At 38.0% G+C, this 18790-nt stretch overlaps 1 protein-coding gene across 10 annotated transcripts in view; it reads right to left on the bottom strand.

Moving 5' to 3' along the window:
- Positions 1–17053, bottom strand: part of PDLIM5 (PDZ and LIM domain 5) — a 214358-nt gene extending 197305 nt beyond the window's left edge. For 8 of the 10 annotated variants that reach the window (XM_065878297.1, XM_065878295.1, XM_065878300.1 and 5 more), the window contains exon 1: positions 13297–13392. In XM_065878297.1, coding sequence (XP_065734369.1) covers positions 13297–13392 — 96 coding nt within the window. Of the gene's footprint in view, positions 1–13296; positions 13435–16541; positions 16596–16854 lie in introns of those variants that run through there. The other 2 variants (XM_065878302.1, XM_065878303.1) reach the window with 2 other exon arrangements.
- Positions 17054–18790: the final 1737 nt, after the last annotated feature.

The following is an 18790-nucleotide window of genomic DNA, read 5'->3' as shown; positions in this document are numbered from 1 at the left end:
GATTCACACGCAGACATTGTGCTCCAGAGCTTGCACTGGTAACAACTGCACTAAACAGCATGCAGAATACTGTCCATCTTAAAATGGTATATTGGGAGAAAAACTAAACCTCCAAGGACTGTGGTAAAAAAAATTAATAAAAAATACAATACTACTATATTAGCTTTGGTAATAAAACACAGTCATGGACGTTTGACCATTCATCATGATATAATCATAACTGCCTGCAGTGTTTTTCTTTAGGCTGGAAATTAATTACTATTAGATTACTTTAAATCTTAAGATAAAGTTGTTCAGAAAACGTTATCTAGACTGACAGTTCTTTTACACTAGTAGTATTATTTTGTCATACTTAATGTAACACAGATATTCCTAAGTTGGCTGTAAAGTGTTGTTTTGCAAATATACCCCAAAACTCATAGGAAACTCATTCATTCCTTGAATTTATAAAAGGTTGACCTTAAATATGAAGTATGAAGTTACATCATTTGCTAAAGCATTATGATTTATTATTACAGACCTAGAGCTACATGATATTGACAACACTTTTATCCATTAACAATGTATTTAAGGCATGAAAATCTGAATTTACTGAAGTGTCAACTGTCAGCCTTTTCTTATGAGATGTTAATCCTGTTCAAGTGACCTCTCTGAAAGGTTCAGAAATGAAAAACATTAAATCTCATAAACTCCCTCCACTTGAAATAATAAAGGGGCCACAAAACATAACTTTTGGCATGGGGCACATTAACCAACCAGCAGGCTAGAACATTCTTTTTAAAAATAGACACTATTAAAATCTTTTCCAGCTCAACATATCTGACCTAGAATAAACACCCTAACTCACTTTATCTCTGAGGCAGACTCTTGAAAAAGTGTTACCAGCATAATTTGTATACAACTCCTGAAGATGTATGCAACATTTCCTTATTAAAGTAGAAACGGTCATAACATCACAAGGAACTGAAAACAGAAGCCATCTGGGAAACAAGCCGCTTCTTACAGTGATAATAAAACTTAAAAGAACACAAAAGAGAAAAACTGTAATCAGTGTGCAAATAACAATGAGAAAATAATAATGTATGTGTTACAACTTATAATTAACTTTTCCAAACAAACATATTAAAATGAGTATCTTACTTCCAAGTAGCCACCTTGGAAGGTTATATGGTTAGTCCTTTGCTCAAAATATTTTTGGAATTCTTCCCCTGAAATTTCTATCAAAACCAATTTAAAAACACACCAGCTTGCAGATACGCTAAAATCACAGTAATAGTAACCCACTCTTCCTAGCTCAGCTCTCATCCAGAGGCATCAGAATCCTTCTCAAACCCCCAGTTGTCCCACCATCACCCCCAATGTCATCTCCTCACTCCCTTAAGCCTCCTTATCTCTTATTCTGACACTTGGCTTCCCTCCCGTCCCCCATCTCATTCCACTTGCCTCCTCGCTCCCTGCACTCCTGCCACTCCTTTTCTCCTCCTTGAACACGCCAAGCTCTTTCTTGCCTCCAGGCCTCTTGATGCCTGCAGTGCTGTTCTCCTTCCTCTTCCCATGACTGGCTTCTTATCCTTAAGTCAATGTTGCTTCCTCAGTCAGAAGGGCCTGTCCTGACGGCCCAACTTAAGGTAAAACCCTTCCCCCATATACCGTTCCCCCAATTATTCCCTAGCACATCACCTTATTAAATTACATTGCTTATTTATCTATACACTTGTGAGTTAACAGCCCCTCTTACTAGAATATAAGGTTCATAACAATAATGACTTAGTTTTGTGTACTTTCAGTGCCTAGACCAGGACTGAGCACACAGTAGGTGCTCGATAGTGATACTGAATAAATGGCTCCATGCCCAGATGTAGGAACAGTAAATTCTGTCTACCACTGCTACTTCTATCTCCTCTATGGATTCTATAGACACTAGTTGAGAAGTTCCCCACCATCCTAACTAGGCTGTATGATCAAAGCGCTTATTACTATCATCTTTGACCAAGTCTCATTACATATATGTCCTCTCCTACTTCCAAGCTCCTTCTTATATTCCATACCATGTTCCATGTACCTGTTTGTCAGAAAACAGAGAACCACCCTCTCTATCCAAGCCTAATACACAGTAAGAGACTAACAAATATGTGTTAACTAACACCTTCTCTTAGGGCTCTGGCATGAGTCATTCAGGAGAAGGGCAGCGTCAGAAGACAATACCAAGAGGACGTACTCTGCTGTACCAAGAATTTACCCATCTCTCCTAAAAGATAATAAATAATAATAATAAAATCTCCAAGGACTAAGCTTGAACACACCTCACGTGTTTCTTGAATTCCTTCCCATGAAGTCCCTTTATCTTTCATGCAAACAGCACACACATACACAAACACCTGCCCCTCTCAGGCTCTCCTAACTTCCATATATGTCCAGACAAGCCTGAGTTTGCATGTCTACAAAGCACAGGCCAGTTTTAATTTCCTTTCACTTTTTAAACAAAAGACACACATATTGTAAAAACTGCAAACAGTATAATAGTATACAGAGAAAACAGTAAAAATTCTATCAAGCCCAGTGCCCAGGGCAGTTCTAAACCCTGCACTGTCTGGTCACAAAAATCAGTTTCCTTATTTAGTAACTATACTTCTGCATTGGTCTTAATGTATGAAGTGTTAGGTTCAGTTCTGGGAGTCACACATAAAGAGACATTTAAAAACTGAACTACTTTTAAAGGCAAATGCTCAGGGGTGTGAAGAGAGGCAACCATCAAGAAAGAAACACTTGAAGAAATGGCTTCCAACAGAAGACCCACAAGACTTAAAAGGAAATACAAGTCAGTCACCTACTGGAAAGGCTGTAACGTGTGCGAGGGCTATCCTTTGTTATGCGTGACACTAAAGGATAGAAGGAGAACTACTGGGTCAACTACAGAGAAAACAAACTCGCTGACACACAGGAAGACTCGGTACCTAGGGAGGCAGAGGGCTATTACATTAAGTAACACAGGGGGCGTTTCCTAGAAACCAACCCTGACTAGGATTAAAAACAAAGAAAACCAAAATGTCTCATCAGTTAATTATAACTATTAATCATTTTCATTAACGAAACAATTCTAGAAGAAACGACTATAACTGCAACCCAGCTTCCCATTCATCCCCATCATCATTACAATCATCAGTCAACAGTTATTGAACATGTACGGGGAATTTTAATATGATCTTGAGTAAATAAGACCCAGAGTTGTAGCGGTTTTTTTCCTGGTGAGAGAGGTTCATGATTTAACAAAGTATATGACCTATTTGTATGTTCTTAAACTGTACCACCGTGAAACATAATATGAAGACCAAAAATTTGGCCTTAAAAAGACTATATGCAGTTCCTTTTAACATAAATTGTACCACTTTATCTTAACAATGAGGTATGAAACAAAACCAACTATACTTGTTATATACTTGGTTATATACTGGTTAAAGTTACTAAAGATTCCTCCAGAAGTCTTTGGTAAATTTAACATTCATTATTAAATTTTATAGTATTAAAATATTATAAGTAATGTGCCAACTTCAAAGTGTTCTAAAGATACTTTCAGCATCATAAATAGAACTGAAGCTTGATATCATATATTATTAACACTGACATTTATTTCCAAAAAGGATTTGACCTATGTTGACTGAACCCTGAAAAAAGTGAAAAGACCAGTAGTTGGAGAAAAGCAGATCTGTCACATTATTTAGTCAGTGGCAGTTCCACTGCAATTTAGCCTTAATCTTTTTGAAGAAGTGATCTAAATAACAAAAGATCCATACGAAAAATATTTTTAAGAAATAAAAGCTACATAATGTTCCCAAACATTAGTGTACAAAACGGGATTCGATGGTACACGAGAAACATCCATAAGGCATGTGAGAATCCCTAAACATCCTGAATTCAAAGTCTGGGCCTAGAAGGCACATTTTTAAAATCTCACTTATGATGTTAATGATTAGTTTAGAAACTAGTCATAGTTTTAAAAGTAATCTCAGTCACTCCCATTTACACAAGTCTTTGATTCTCTCTTTAATAAACACATACAAACTCGGTTGTCAGTAGTAAAAACTGTCACCTGTTCCCAGAAAACAGAGTATACTGGTTTAAAAGCATTACAGTATTACTACTCAGTCTGTCTGGTATCACATCCTAAGCCTAACCAATTACTAGCTGTGTAACTTTGAGCATCTTATTTAACTGCTCTGTCTCTCTGTTTCTTCACCTGCAAATCAGAGGTTTTAAATCATACTTCCTCAGAGGGTCACTATGAGGATTAAATAATCGAACATGTGTAAAATATCTACATCAGGGCCTAGACAATAACAGGGGCTCAATAAATGTCAGTGTATTGTCATTATTATTATTTAATATAGGAAAGAAAGGAGACCCAAGTGAGTTGGAGCCGTCAAGCATTTCAAAGAGCACCTAGTATATGAATGTGCCCTGAGGGATGGGTAGGGCTAATGGTACTGTGCGTGAAGCATAGAGACCAAGGACTTAAGGGTTCCAAACAGGCATTCTGGACTATAAACTCAGTTCTGTCAAGTGGGCCTGACGGGATTAATATATTAAATGCAGGATTTTAGAATTCCTGCCTCGGCAACGTGCCACCCTGAAGATGAGGAAACAGCCTAGGAGGGAACAAGCCATTGATGAAGTTTGGAAACACCTCTGTCTGCTAAGCTATCAAAGTGTCACTCTGAGAATTAGATACGAACTAGAATCTTCCAGAATGAATAAAGGTACATATAAACAGAAATGCCTAGTATAAAAAGATCAAAGGAACCATTCATAGAATATTTGGAAGTCAGTAGCATGGAGATTCTTCAAGAGAATGTCCAAAGTCATGAGAATTACATGTATAACAATGCTTGTATTTATTTACAAACTTCTTTCTCCAGAACATCCCTAAGGGTTGCTAGTTAAGGAACAAAGCATTTGCTTTCTAAAGGATATTTGTCCTCCAGTATGTTTTCTCAAGAAGAAAACACTTTCAGAACATATCTACAATCTCCTCTGGCTAGCATTACACAACCTTAGTAAATGTTTAAGTTTTACCATCTCTAAAAGTTAATATCTCAGAAATCATTTGAGAAATACTGGTCTAATACTGTAACTGGATTCTCAATGGAACCAAATCACAACACTCAAGCCCCTATGGAATCAACCGTAAATGGGATTCGGTTGTTAATGTCATTAAAAAAAAAAAAAAAAAAAACTTCCTCTTTTGGTAAATCAAAATTTACCCAAGATAATTATAATGAAGAACAGTGGTCATTGTTAAATCACTTTTTGAATCCTAGGAAAAAGTGTTTAACAAGTCACAGAATTCAAATAACAAACGGTGCAACTTACTATCTAGTTCCAAACACTTCTCATCATATTAAAAATTTTACAGCATAGTAAAGGGCAATTCCTCCTTCCCTCAACTTTAAGCACATAAAATACAAACATCCCTGGCATTCTGACTCTTCTTGTCACCAAGGTTACCAACACTTACGCTCTCTGCTGCTTCCACCCAGGTAAAATGAAGAAATATATCGTGCCACACGTTAGGATGCCTTCACAATGCCTGACTCACTATGCTATGGAACACTGGAAACCGTTGTGACTTGTTATGCTCCACTGGCTAATAACAGTTGATATGAAAACAGTGAGGTTCCTAAGGGTGAATTTTACTATGTCCAGGGACCAAGCCAAATACCTCATTATGGTCAGTCTCTTTGTCACATCCCTAAGGGGAGCTAGAGAAGAGTAGGATTTAAAATTCCACAATATATCAGGCTGCTGGAGAAACTCCAAAGAAAACAACCTGAAGTCTATTAAATGTGATTTGCTTAATTTTTCAGAAAGTTTATGACAGGGCACTATGCCAAAAACTATTCCACAAAAAACAAAAAAACCTTTCACCATGTAATTGGAAGTCATATGTTAACAGAGAGAGGAAATCCGTTTGGAAATAGGCAACAAATGATAGAGGATAATTATTAACCAAAGCTCTAAATGAAAAAATTCAAATAAATAGCATCCCCCCAGAAGTTAAAAAATCATTTAAAGAAGGTCAGCACATCTTTATTTTGTACATTCTCATGCAAAATGGAAAAAAAAAAAGAGCCACTTAAAAACATACAGAATCCTCTGTAGAATACCTGTGATTAAGCCCTGTAAAAAAGGAGAAAGATGGAAATAGGCCCATCTGACTGGAAAAGATGAAAGTTTGTCCAAACGTGTGCTAGCACAGGTATGAGGAAACTGGCTTTCTCGTTGTGGGTAGGAGTGTCTCTATAGAGATATTTGGCAATATCAATCAAAATTACAATTGCATACAACTCTTTGACTCAGCAATTCCATTTCTAGGAATCTATCTCACAGGTATGCTCATATATATGCCATATACAGATAGATATAGTTATTGATGCAAAAATTACACTACAGTGTTACTAAAAGAAAAAGATTAGAAACAACCTAACAACCTAATTGTCCATCAATAGGAACTGGTTAAATAAATTATGATAAATCCAAATACAATGCAGCTGTACAAAAAGAATGAGGATATATTTACTGACTTGGGGTTAAGTGAAAAAAGCAAAATGCCAAAAAAAAAAGCAGATTTTTAAGGACACTATTTGTGTTGGAAAGGGGGATGATGAGGATATACGTGTATTTTCACACATCTGTATAGATTATCCCGGAGAGTATACACAGGAAACTGCTAACACTGGTTGCTTCCAGGCAGAGGAAATGAATGACGGGACAACAGGAGGCTCTTTCCTCTAAACGCTATTGAGTCATTTGGCTTTCAACGCATATGAATATCTTACCTAAAGAAAAGCATAAATTAACCAAACTTTAGAAGGGGGAAAAGGGTGAAGGGTGAAGATTTCTTGAGTACCAAATCTGACCCAGTAAACAACTGTTCCCATTGTGACCTTTTTAAAACTGCCTCTTTCTTTTTCTCTTTCAATCTAACTTGTTCTTTCCCTCCCATCAAGTCCCCAGTTCATTTTACTCTCCTCCATTTAGGCTGGACAAGGACATCTGCTGCAACTGCTCAGCCCTGCCGGGTGGACTAAATGCCAGTGAGGTTGATGAACTTTGTTCCAGTAATTATCACACAAAATGGGTAACAAACTCAGCTGTAAAAGAAATCTGAGTATTTACAGAAGGATAGATAACTCCACTTATGCAACAAGAAAGAAATGATAATAAGGTGACAGAAGATGGGGAAGTGAAGATTTGAGAGATTCCATTTTAATACTATAAAAAATTCTTCCAAGCCTGACTTTAAACATTCATTCAATACTGTCTGCTCTGTCCATACCTAAATATTTTATTACCTTTAAAAAAAAGAGTATCTATGCTATAAAAGTGATTTTCCCACTCTGTAATTTAAAAAACAAACCTGAATTCCCAGCAGGGCTATACAGTGGCTCTGCACCCAGAATACCTAAATTAGGGGTCACCACACCATGGTCACTGCTCATTACTTTCTTAAACTAATGTTTTCTTTTCATTCCCAACATTATGTCACTTATTTGCAAATCTATACATATATTAACATTTCACATGTGAGGATCTTGTTTTGTCAAGTTTTATATCGTATACTCAATATTTCTACATTTCAAAAATTCAAACAAAGGCCTAGAGTCTCGCCTCCTAAAGCTGAAACATAATTATCTCTTATAAGATGCCAAACAGGGGCTTCCCTGTTGGTGCAGTGGTTAAGAATCCGCCCGCCAATGCAGGAGACACGGGTTCAAGCCCTGGTCCAGGAAGTTCCCACATCCAGCAGAGCAACTAAGCCCGTACGCCAAAACTACTGAGCCTGTGCTCTAGAGCCTGCGAGCCACAACTGTTGAGCCTGAGTGCCACAACTACTGAGCCTGCACACCTACAGCCCATACTCTGCAATAAGAGAAGACACCGCAATGAGAAGCCCGTGCACCGCAAGGAAGAGTAGCCCCCGTTTGCCGCAACTAGAGAAAAGCCCCACGCAGCAACAAAAACCCAACGCAGCCAAAAATAAAATAAATAAATTTTAAAAAATAATAATAAGATGCCAAAGAAACAACCTCTTTTTATCTGGAGCAATGTTTGCTCCTAGATTAACTAGCTCATATCGTATTTCTCCTCCATGCAGTTGTAACTGGGGGAAAAGGCCATGACCAGTCTTGCAGTGCATGGGAACCTGGGTAAGAGCTACTGCAAACAGGATATTTCAGACAGAGACTAACTGTATATTCAGATTAACTATATATTCACACTGCAGCCTAACCAACAATCATCACAAGCTCTTTGCATTGAAAGTTCTCAGAAATGACTGAAAACAAGTCTATAGACTTTGGTTATTCTGAGTTTAAGTAGGCAAATATTAGACCTAACTCATGAGTAGGTGAATAGCTTGTATGAAAATCTCCCTTACTTAGGTCTAAAGTGCTATTCTTACTTCACCCAATCTCTACAATATTGTTTCTTCCATCAGATACAAAAATCCTGCATACCAGTAAAATTCCTGTTAACCAATAACTTTCCAAAATGCCCAATATTCATTAAAAACTAAAAAAAAAAAAAAAAAAAAAGCCTTTTTTTCCTCAAACTATTAACTTACAATAAAACATACTGATAAAGATTTTCATTTCTTTACAAATAACAAACCAGAAAAAAACCTTCAGAATTATCTTGAGATTCTTGACCCTCCGGACCACAAATGACAGAAAACTGCCACATGGGGAAAGACAGGTCTCTGAGCCCCCCACAAAAGGTGATTAATATTTTAAAAGCAGAGGGTGAACATACATGTGAAATGTACATTATGCAGTTAAACAAGCTAAATTATCAACTTTCTCACTTGGCATAATAACAGGGTAGTTGGAAGGGAATGTAAAAGAAAATACTCAACAGCTTAAAATTAACAATGGGCCCATTTATTCAAGGGAGGATGGTTCTCCCATTTCAGCTTGAGGACTGAAAGTCTCTTTCTGCCTGCCTCTAGGAGGGAAACTCTGCAGCTGGCCTGTCTGGAGAATCACTCAGCTATATTCACAGCTTCACTCAGACTCAAGCAATGGCAGGAAAAGTCTTCCTCTTCACTTTGAACTGAAAACCAACACAGAGAAATACTGACTTTGAGGTGTTCAGATTTCATTCTTCAAGGACCAGTTCAATTAATTTCTCCTGTAGGAAGCCAAACCTCTACCCCTAAACAGATATGAAAGGTCTGTGCCCACTGAAACTGAGAAACACTTATCTGTATCTCTGTCATTCCATCAAATATTGTCTTGTGACAGTTCTTATGACATTGTCTAGTACTGTATTTATTTTTCTCCCCAACCTTTGTACTCCCCAATGCTTTGTCTCTTCTTCAATGGCTTCTAGGAAGTATCCTTTTAATTACTGAATGAATAAATTCACAGCAAAGTGTTTTCACGGCTCTTTCTCTGTTCTATGTAATACTCCTAAACAGGACTCCATACTCCAGGAAATGGTACATTTCTTCTGCTTTTCAAATCCAACTAAAATCTTGTCTGACCTGGTAACAAATGATCCTCCCCTAACTGTTGAGAATCTAAATCTCTATTATTTGGGTATTAAAATGCCTGACCTGATTTTATCTGCTAAAGAAACACCATAGATGTGTTTGAGAATTGGGAGATCAACTTCAGGAAATCCAAATACTGACAGCTAAGGGAAAAATTCTAATGTCATACATCAGAAAATAACACAAGGAGAGTATTTCAATTTTAGGATGCTGTACTTAAAATGTTATTCACAAATACACTATCTTTCTTGTAATTCCATCATGAGGGTCAGCAACTTGCCAAAATATGGCCTTGAATTGTGCAACAAGTCTCCTATTTCTTCTTATAAAATATATTGGCAAAGACCAACAAACCCACACTGCTACAATAAAACCCATCCTCACATACCATGGCTTCAAGGCAATTCCATAAATACAGGGTCATAAAAAGACAGCCTGCAAACTCCAGTAGCCAACACACCACTTTAAGGATAGGAAATTGAAGACAATGACATGGGATCAGGCAATTACAGCAATTTGAGGATCTTTTCAAAAAGTTTGCAACAATCACCTACTAGAAATCACCTAGAATCACCTAGAAACCCACCTACTAAAAAAGTATGCAAAACTCATACAGAAGAGATGGGGAACAAAATCTGAGAGTAATGTTAAAATTTTACAGTTTGTATGCTTTACGAAGCAAGTCATAATCCATATATTCCTATGCTGGTAACGAAATCTCAAGAAAACAGAATGTTCAAGTCCCAGCCAATGGCTTATTTATCTCAAATACATTTGATATCACAGAGTTCCAATATTATAAGGAAGCGCAAAGAGCCCTTTGGAGTTCATCATAATAATACATGACCAGGGGAAATACTGTACACGTTTGAACTATATATAGATGCAGGTTCCTAGCGAAGCACAAACCTGTAAGTTTATTTTTCTTTATCAATTCCAACAGACTGTAAGTAAAAAAATATATAACTGCTATGTTCCCTAAAATTATGGGGGATTTGATGTTTCAAGTCTCTAAGTTTTTCTTTTTAATTTCATATTATTGTAAAAGATAACAACTGAGAGAATACCATGCCAGACCTTGTTAAGAATTCCACATACATTATTAAAATAAGAGAATCACTAAATTACATATTTTAAGGCATGCTTTCAGGTTTTAATTGCCTCTTGATACTACTAATTAAATAATCTGGTGACCACTGAAATATATCCCAATAATTTTACATAATTAAGGCAGAATAAATATAACCAGAGAACTAATTAAGATGAGGTATAACATTAATAATCTTACTGCCACAATATGGATTAGTTATTAGGCACCCATCTTTATTAGGCAATGTTTCTGGGCCTGTTTAAACTGAACCACACAAGGGGTTAAAAATAACTACAATGAAAGGCCAACAGCCTAGCTGCACAGTTGCACCAACATTCCCTCTCCTCGCCAATCCAGAATGAATTGCATGCCCCACTGCACAAGGCCCAAAAAGGTCACAGGAGATGGCAGAGACTTTTGTAAGAGAACAGAAATAACTCAGCAGCTTTGTTACCGTAGTCTCTTTTAATCAGTGTGTTCAAAATCCTTTAATTAACACTCTGTCTACACAAGGAAAGCATTTCTTCTGTGCCAGGAGAGGGCACATATGTATGTACACAGTGTTCTGTTGTGTCAGCATCACAACATGGAACTCAGATTGTCTGCCAGGAAACTGAAGCACAGAGAACTTTTTTAAAGGTATGGTACCACAACATTTACATACTCCATCTGCACTTCTACAATCAAACAACAAAGTGTGTTGCATGAGGTGTTAATTTGTTTCTACACTTTTTTTGCAGCAAAAAATGGAAGCATTTAAACCATAATTTTCTTTAGTCCATTATCATAAACTAGGATATTCAAAATTAATCTAAAATAATGTAAACAGAATGCGAAAACAGACAATATTCAAATATTCTTCCTTTCTTCATGATGGCTCTTCAGTAGGAGGCAAAAAGATACTGCCCCCCTCAAACAGGAATAAATCACAAGACACATTTTCACACAGATGCTTTACATTTAAAATTTCATCCAACCAGGCAAAGTCTTAAAACTTTCAGGCTGGATTACATACATGTGTTTCCTTGTAAAATCTGAGTAACTGGAATCAAGATGGAATTTGATAAAGATAACTATTTTAAAAATCCATAGCCAAGAAACAAGGAAAACTTCATTAGTAAACTGGGATTGAAGTATTTTAATAGAGATACGTAATTGTTACAAACTTATTTTTAATCTTTCAAAATCGAGTTGGATATACATACTGTAAGAAGCAGTGTGTGTGTGTGTGTGTGTGTGTGTGTGTGTGTGTATATACACACACATATATAATTAAATAATAAGTACATATATAATTAAACCAAAAGGTAACTCTCTAAATATCTAACTAGAGAAGCAATCTACCTAAATTTATGATAAAGCTTACTGGGGAGGAAGCAGAGCATTAACTGCTTGAAAGCCAGTTCTTCCACACCAGCCATGGGAGCTCACAGCACAGTTCTTTACAATGAGAATAAAACCACTACTTCACAGGTTGGTGTGAGAATTAACTGAGATGAAGTAAAGAACTTGGCAAAAACCCAAAAGTTTGCTGGTAATGCTGTTGGGGGAATAGATTTTTTTATGTATTACACAAAAGTACAAACTGGCATAACCTATCAAAATTATACATATATAATTATGTATATATGATATCCACTGAAGCATTACTTGTAATAGCAATACTGGCAACAGTATAAATGCCCTTCAATAGGGGATTACTTAAATAAATTTTACTTCCCTACAAAAGAATTCTATACATCTGTTATTAAAAAAAAAAGAAAAAGAAAAAAACTCTAGTAACAGGGAAAGCTAAGGTAAATTGTTGAGAAAAAAAGTAACGTGTGGAACAGTGTGTATTAAGATGCTACCATGTAAGTAAAAGGGGAATAGATATTCATATTTATTTGAATACACAAAAAACCCTCTGAAATGTTATACAAGTAATTAATAGCAATAATTACCTACTGGAGATGAAAGTGAAACAATGCCTGACACCCAGTCAAACCTCAATAAATGAAAGCTATAATTACTCCCTTCATCAGTGTCATTATCATCATGAAAACATATCATTAAAATATATACACAGAATACATTCAAACTAAATCCATGAGGTAAATAGCCAAATCTTAAGCATTCAAAGGCTGACTATCTAGTTGGCCATCCAAGCCCTTCGTTTTCTCTTCATAGGTAAGTAGCTTTTGGCCATTTTACTGTAGACTAACCCCTCACCAGAGAACGAGCTGAGGAAATAACACCAAAAACAGTCATTTTATTCAATATTGATCAACAGTTTCTAATAAACATCTTTTGGAGCTGAAAGGGACCGTGAAAATCCCAGTGTAAACTTCTATTACATATGAAGAAACTAAGGTCCAGAGAACTCCCCAAATTAGCCACAGTTCAAAGATTTGGAGTCTGTCCCCCCAGTTAAATGCTTTCAATTTTATTATTAAGATGGGGGAAAATAAGCTTAATTGAAATCAATTATCCTTGCTAAATTCCCTCCCCAGCCCATCCTTTACTATACATAACTAAGTTTGCTGAGATCATATTCCATAAGCAATTTTATTAAGTAGAGCGCAGGTCATCCAGAGAATTCAACAACTCAGCCGTGATGTTTCTAGGACTATGCATTGAATGAATATCCACAATAAAATCTGTAAAGTTTGCTTACGCTAGAGATTGTCAGAGGCATGTTGAAATCCTTGCCACCTTGTAGCCGGAAACCCCAAGGAGCTGGGCCAACCAAGGACACACTGTAGTTGCTCATGGTTCTAATGGCTCAAAGTCCAATGCCCAAAAATGAAAGAAACTGTGAAAGAAAATTAGATGGTTAACAAAAACGTTTATTTTAAAACCCATTTCATATTTCAACTAAATGATCTTCAGTATTTTGTTTTGGGGGGAAGAGGGGATATGCAAAATAAGTCATATTAAGTTCTCATTTCAGTCAAAGAAAAGGAATCTATGAGCTAATACATATTCTCTAAGCTCATGCCAATTTCCATAGTCTAAAAATTCCATATCAGAGTATATTTCTAGACATTTGATCAGTTTTACAACTTGCTACACTACAATTTGTGGCTTCTTGCATACAAACTTTAATTCAAAGTACTTTACAACACTTCATTTTATACAAAAAAAGAACAAAACTTTATTTCAGGTTTAATTCAAAATGATTTTCTCTGTCCTTCTGCCTGCAGTTAGCAAGAGTCCTTCAATTTCACTAACTTAAATTCTAAGTTATCCTAACATATGAAAAGAACTACAAATCGTTAGACTCTCATTCATGCTTTCCAAACTCTAAATTCTTTAAAACGAGAAGTTGTTTTTTAATGCATAAAACTATTCTCTCCAATTATCAAGTACAACTTGTATTTCCTCTTCTGGGGACATGTTATTTTCCACGCAAAGAAATTATTTACATTTTCTTCAGACAGGCAATGATGGGCAATACTCTAGCACAATGATATTTCAATCAGAACGTGCTTTTTGTTTTATATACACACCTCGTCAGGCAAAGTGGAGTGAGCATTTACCACACAGTGTATAAGTCTGACTAAACATGGTAGGAATAAAAGGTGAATCTTAATGCATAAAAGATTAGAGCTTTAGAAAAGAACCAGCGCTTCAGTGCTTTCTTTCTTCTGTGTTTTGCTGGAAGGGCGCTCATGACTCTCATGGTAGTACTTCTATATAACAAAAAAAAAACTAAAGAAAAAATAGTGTGACTCGGAGTTTGGTGTTGGTTGTTATGGTGGTTATGTGTGAGTGGGAGAAACTGGGAGGAATGGAGGTCTTCTAAAATGTAATACTAAGACACCTATTATTTCCCTCTTTAAACATAATGTAACAGATGTGTAATAATTTTAAAACCACATTTTTTTAAAAAAAGCTGTTTCAGACACACTTCCTTGGAAAATCTGTGCTATTCAGCCAAATCATCACCTATTATCTGTCTTAAAATATTATTCCATTTTTTTAACCCATTGAAAATTTCTGTTCCATCACACCAAATTAACAGTGGCAGATGTAGATATGAGAATCACTGGGTATACTAAAAGCAAGCAGATTCCATCATCTCATATGGGGAAAATGAGGCAAAACTTTCATATAAGTCCAGTTCTTAAAGAAAAATCAGTAAAAATCTGCCCTGCATCTGCCCAGAAACAAAATGGGCTTTTCCACTGGCATAGTAGTTCACTGAACTACTAGCCAATAATACATTACGTCAATACTGATGCAACAAACACTAAAAAGATGAAAAGGCCAAACCAGAGATCAAGCTATTTGATATATGTGAAAAACAAATAGTAAGGAGCCACATAGTCTAATTGCTTTCTCACTGTAATAAAAGTTTCAGAGAACTTGTAGAGAAAGACTGGATAATGGCACACAATATAAATCAAAAGTGTGTAAAGCCAACAGATATTTCACAGGCAGCCTACCCCTCCTTCTTTTTCAATCTTTAACTTTTTGTCAAGGGAAGAATTTGAAAGTTAGGTTCCACTTCCTCTAATCCCAATGTTCCCTACAAGAAAATGTGTTTAATTCATATATCAACCGATGTACCTGCAGCTTCCTTTACTTGTGAGTTCCCTTCTTGATTTCTCCCATTTGTTATTAAAATCTCTAGCACTGGCAAGGTCACAGCCACACTACATAACCAGCATCAGTTCATTTCTAGTGTCGTTTCCCTTCCAGTACTCTCCCTTTGCTAGCTTCACGTGCCTTAAAATATTCTGAAACCAAAGCAACTGTTAATACTATTGGCCTTTTCCAGGTCTGGTAATATTAGTGCCCAAACTCTTCCTTAAATACCAAGCAGGCAGGAAATATTGAGCAGCCTTTCTGCTTTCAAGCACGTAGAAAATGTTGGCACTTCTGTACCGTGCTGGATTGTCTTTTAGGGGAAAGTCCAAACAATGTTTTCGCTCTAGTACTTAGGCAGGAAGCCTGGCATTTCCCACACTCCTAGCCCAGCTTCTTCGGTGGGTGGGAGAAGGGAAAGAACTCATGATGAATTTCTCCGAGAAGGGTCTGAAATTAAAGCTGTAGCTTGAGATCCTCTTCTTCCCCAGATTGAGCGACTGTGATGGTAGAGTGGAAGAACTAAAGCCACAGGCACCGGGTGAATGTAGCCGACGAGACAGTTTTCCAGCAGAGAGGTTCACGCCTAGCCCTGTTTGCCAAATAAGGTTCCCAAGCCGGCTGCTCCCTAGGCAGGCGGCTTCCAACGTCCCCGTGGTCAGGAAGGCAGACTTGGGAGAGGCTCTGGCGATCACACCCGAGACCTACCCTGCCCAGCGCAGCCACAAATTTTCTTTCCAAGGACTGCCCTGTCCATACGCCCTTCCTTTTTCCACTTACTGTCAAACGAACGGGACCACAGTCTTTTAAAAAAAGCCCCACCAAGTACGCGAGCACTAATAAATCTGGCGTTCATGACAGGTTTCTTAAACAAGCTTTATTTCTGGACGCACGGAAGTTGTCCCCTAACAGGTTACACAATCCTAAATATTCGGGGGGAAATAAATGCTTCTCAGTAGCGTGAGAGCAAATAAAAAATCAGCACGCCGTTCCCGTTTAGACCCGCTTCCTCCCCACACCCCCGGGAGACTCGCGCAGGACGCGAGTGTCTCGGGACGCCTAGGTGCGTGCCCGGCGACGCCGCCGCTCTCGTCCCAATCCGCCCGAGCTCCAGTGCCCGTCCTCTGGTCTGGGGCCCGCTCCCACGCCGCTCTCCCACCTCCGCTGATCGGCGTCCGGCAAACACCTGAGCAGCCACCCGGCGCGAGGCGCGCCCCCTCCTCTCCACTAGCTGGGCTTCCCTCCACGCGCTCTGCGTACGGCGACCCCTTCTTTCCCTCCTCCCTATCGGGGATCCGAGACGCGCATCGCCGGCGGGCGGCCACTCACCTCGGATCCCGCGCGGCGATGCCTCCGCCTCAGACGAGCGCTGACAAGTGACTCGTGGTGTGTACGCCGTCCCCACGGCCTCCGGGAACTTCCGCCTCCTGGCTCCCCAACCCCACAGGCCCCGCCCCCGAGCCAAGGCACGCCCCCTCCTCCCCGGCCACGCCCCCGGGCCGAGCAGGGGTGAGAGGCGCTGGGAGAAGGGTGCTGCGGAGCCTAACGAGCGGGCTTGCTTCGGCGAGCTGAAGCCGCTGCGGTAAAACAATTGCGCTACAGACTTTCGGTGGCAGTAGTCTTAGGGGGTTTTGAGCAGTACCTGGCAAAAGTCCGCTCCCCCTGCCTGTTTTATAGTGGATGCGTTTCTCTCTAAAGAAACTTTGAATTGGCGAGCAGTTGCTTTGGCTAAAATAGGAGAGGGCTTTGGATAAATTCCTATCTATGCAAGTTCAGCAGCCACTGCCTGGTTTTTTGGGTGAGCTTTATGTGCCCTGAAAAGTGAAGACGCTTAAAGTTTACTTGTCAGAAAGGGAAAATCAGTAACTTTAATATCTAGAAGTTAAATCTTCTTATCAAACCAGAAGACCGTGATAAACAGCAGCGACCAAAAGTGGTTCAACCATTATAGCCTCAGCTTATTTTTCTAAATCCAGATCAATAGTTCACTTCGCAGTTTCTGTAAAGTTGCTTGATTTAGCCCAAGGAATTTATTCATGAGCAAATTTGAATAATGTTCAGTGAACATACAGAAAGTAACTTGTAGGCTTCTTTTAAAGAGTGAATTGGCTTATAAAATGTGAAAAGGACAATTCTTAACCAAGGGACACGTAAAGCAAGGCTCATGGGGTCCGTGAGTCTCCTAGAAGTGCAAACAAAATTCTAGAGAAGACCCAAAACTATGCTCTGTCCAAACCCGTAGCCACTAGTCACGTGTGGCTATTGAGCATTTGAAATGTGTCTACTGCGGCTGAAGCACTGAATTTTTTGTTTTATGTAAGTTTAATTTAAATTTAAAACCTGAAGTAGGATAACATGCTTCCATTAAACACAAACTTTATTGTTTGGGAAGGACTAGATTTCACTTTACCACTGAAAATGTAGTGCCCAAATTGAGCTATAGTTGAAGTAGATTTTGAAGACTTATAATGAAAAATATAATGTAAAATGTCGTTAATAATTTTACATTGATTACATGTTGAAATGACAAAATTTTTTTTATTTGGTTAAACATATAATTAAAATTAATTTTGCCTGTTTTTTAATGTGGGTAAGGAGACATTATTTTATTTTATGTGCAGTAACCATTGCTGTCTTTTTTTTGAAATTTTGAATTTTATTTTATTGATTTTTTTATACAGCGGGCTCTTATTAGTTATCCATTTTATACATATTAGTGTATATATCTCAATCCCAATCTCCCAATTCATCACACGACCACCCCTCGACACCCACCACTTTCCCCCCTGTGTCCATACGTTTGTTCTCTGCATCTGTGTCTCAATTTCTGCCATGCAAACCGGTTCATCTATACCATTTTTCTAGGTTCCACATACATGCGTTAATATATGATATTTGCTTTTCTCTTTCTGACTTACTTCACTCTGTATCACAGTCACTAGGTCCATCCACGTCTTTACAAATGACCCAATTTCGTTCCTTTCTATGGCTGAGTAATACTCCATTGTATATATGTACCACACCTTCTTTATCCATTGGTCTGTCGATGGGCATTTAGGTTGCTTCCATGTCCTGGCTATTGTAAATAGTGCTGCAATGAACATTGGGGTGCATGTGTCTGTTTGAATTATGGTTTTCTCTGGGTATATGCCCAGTAGTGGGACTGCTCGGTCATATGGTAATTCTATTTTTAGTTTTTTAAGGAACCTCCATACTGTTCTCCATAGTGGCTGTATCAATTTACATTCCCACCAACAATGCAAGAGGGTTCCCTTTTCTCCACACCCTCTCCAACATTTGTTGGTTGTAGCTTTTCTGATGATGCCCATTCTAACTGGTGTGAAGTGATACCTCATTGTAGTTTTGATTTGCATTTCTCCAATGATTAATGATGTTGAGCAGCTTTTCATGTGCTTCTTGGCCATCTGTATGTCTTCTCTGGAGAAATGTCTATTTAGGTCTTCTGCGCATTTTTGGATTGAGTTGTTTGTTTCTTTAATATTGAGCTGCATGTTTATATATTTTGGAGATTAATCCTTTGTCCATTGATTCGTTTGCAAATATTTTCTCCCATTCTG

Source organism: Phocoena phocoena, chromosome 5 (genome assembly GCF_963924675.1).
Source record: "Phocoena phocoena chromosome 5, mPhoPho1.1, whole genome shotgun sequence".
NCBI lineage: Eukaryota > Metazoa > Chordata > Mammalia > Artiodactyla > Phocoenidae > Phocoena > Phocoena phocoena.
The sequence above is the reverse complement of the archived record's forward strand: the minus strand, read 5'-3'. Positions and strand labels throughout refer to the sequence as shown.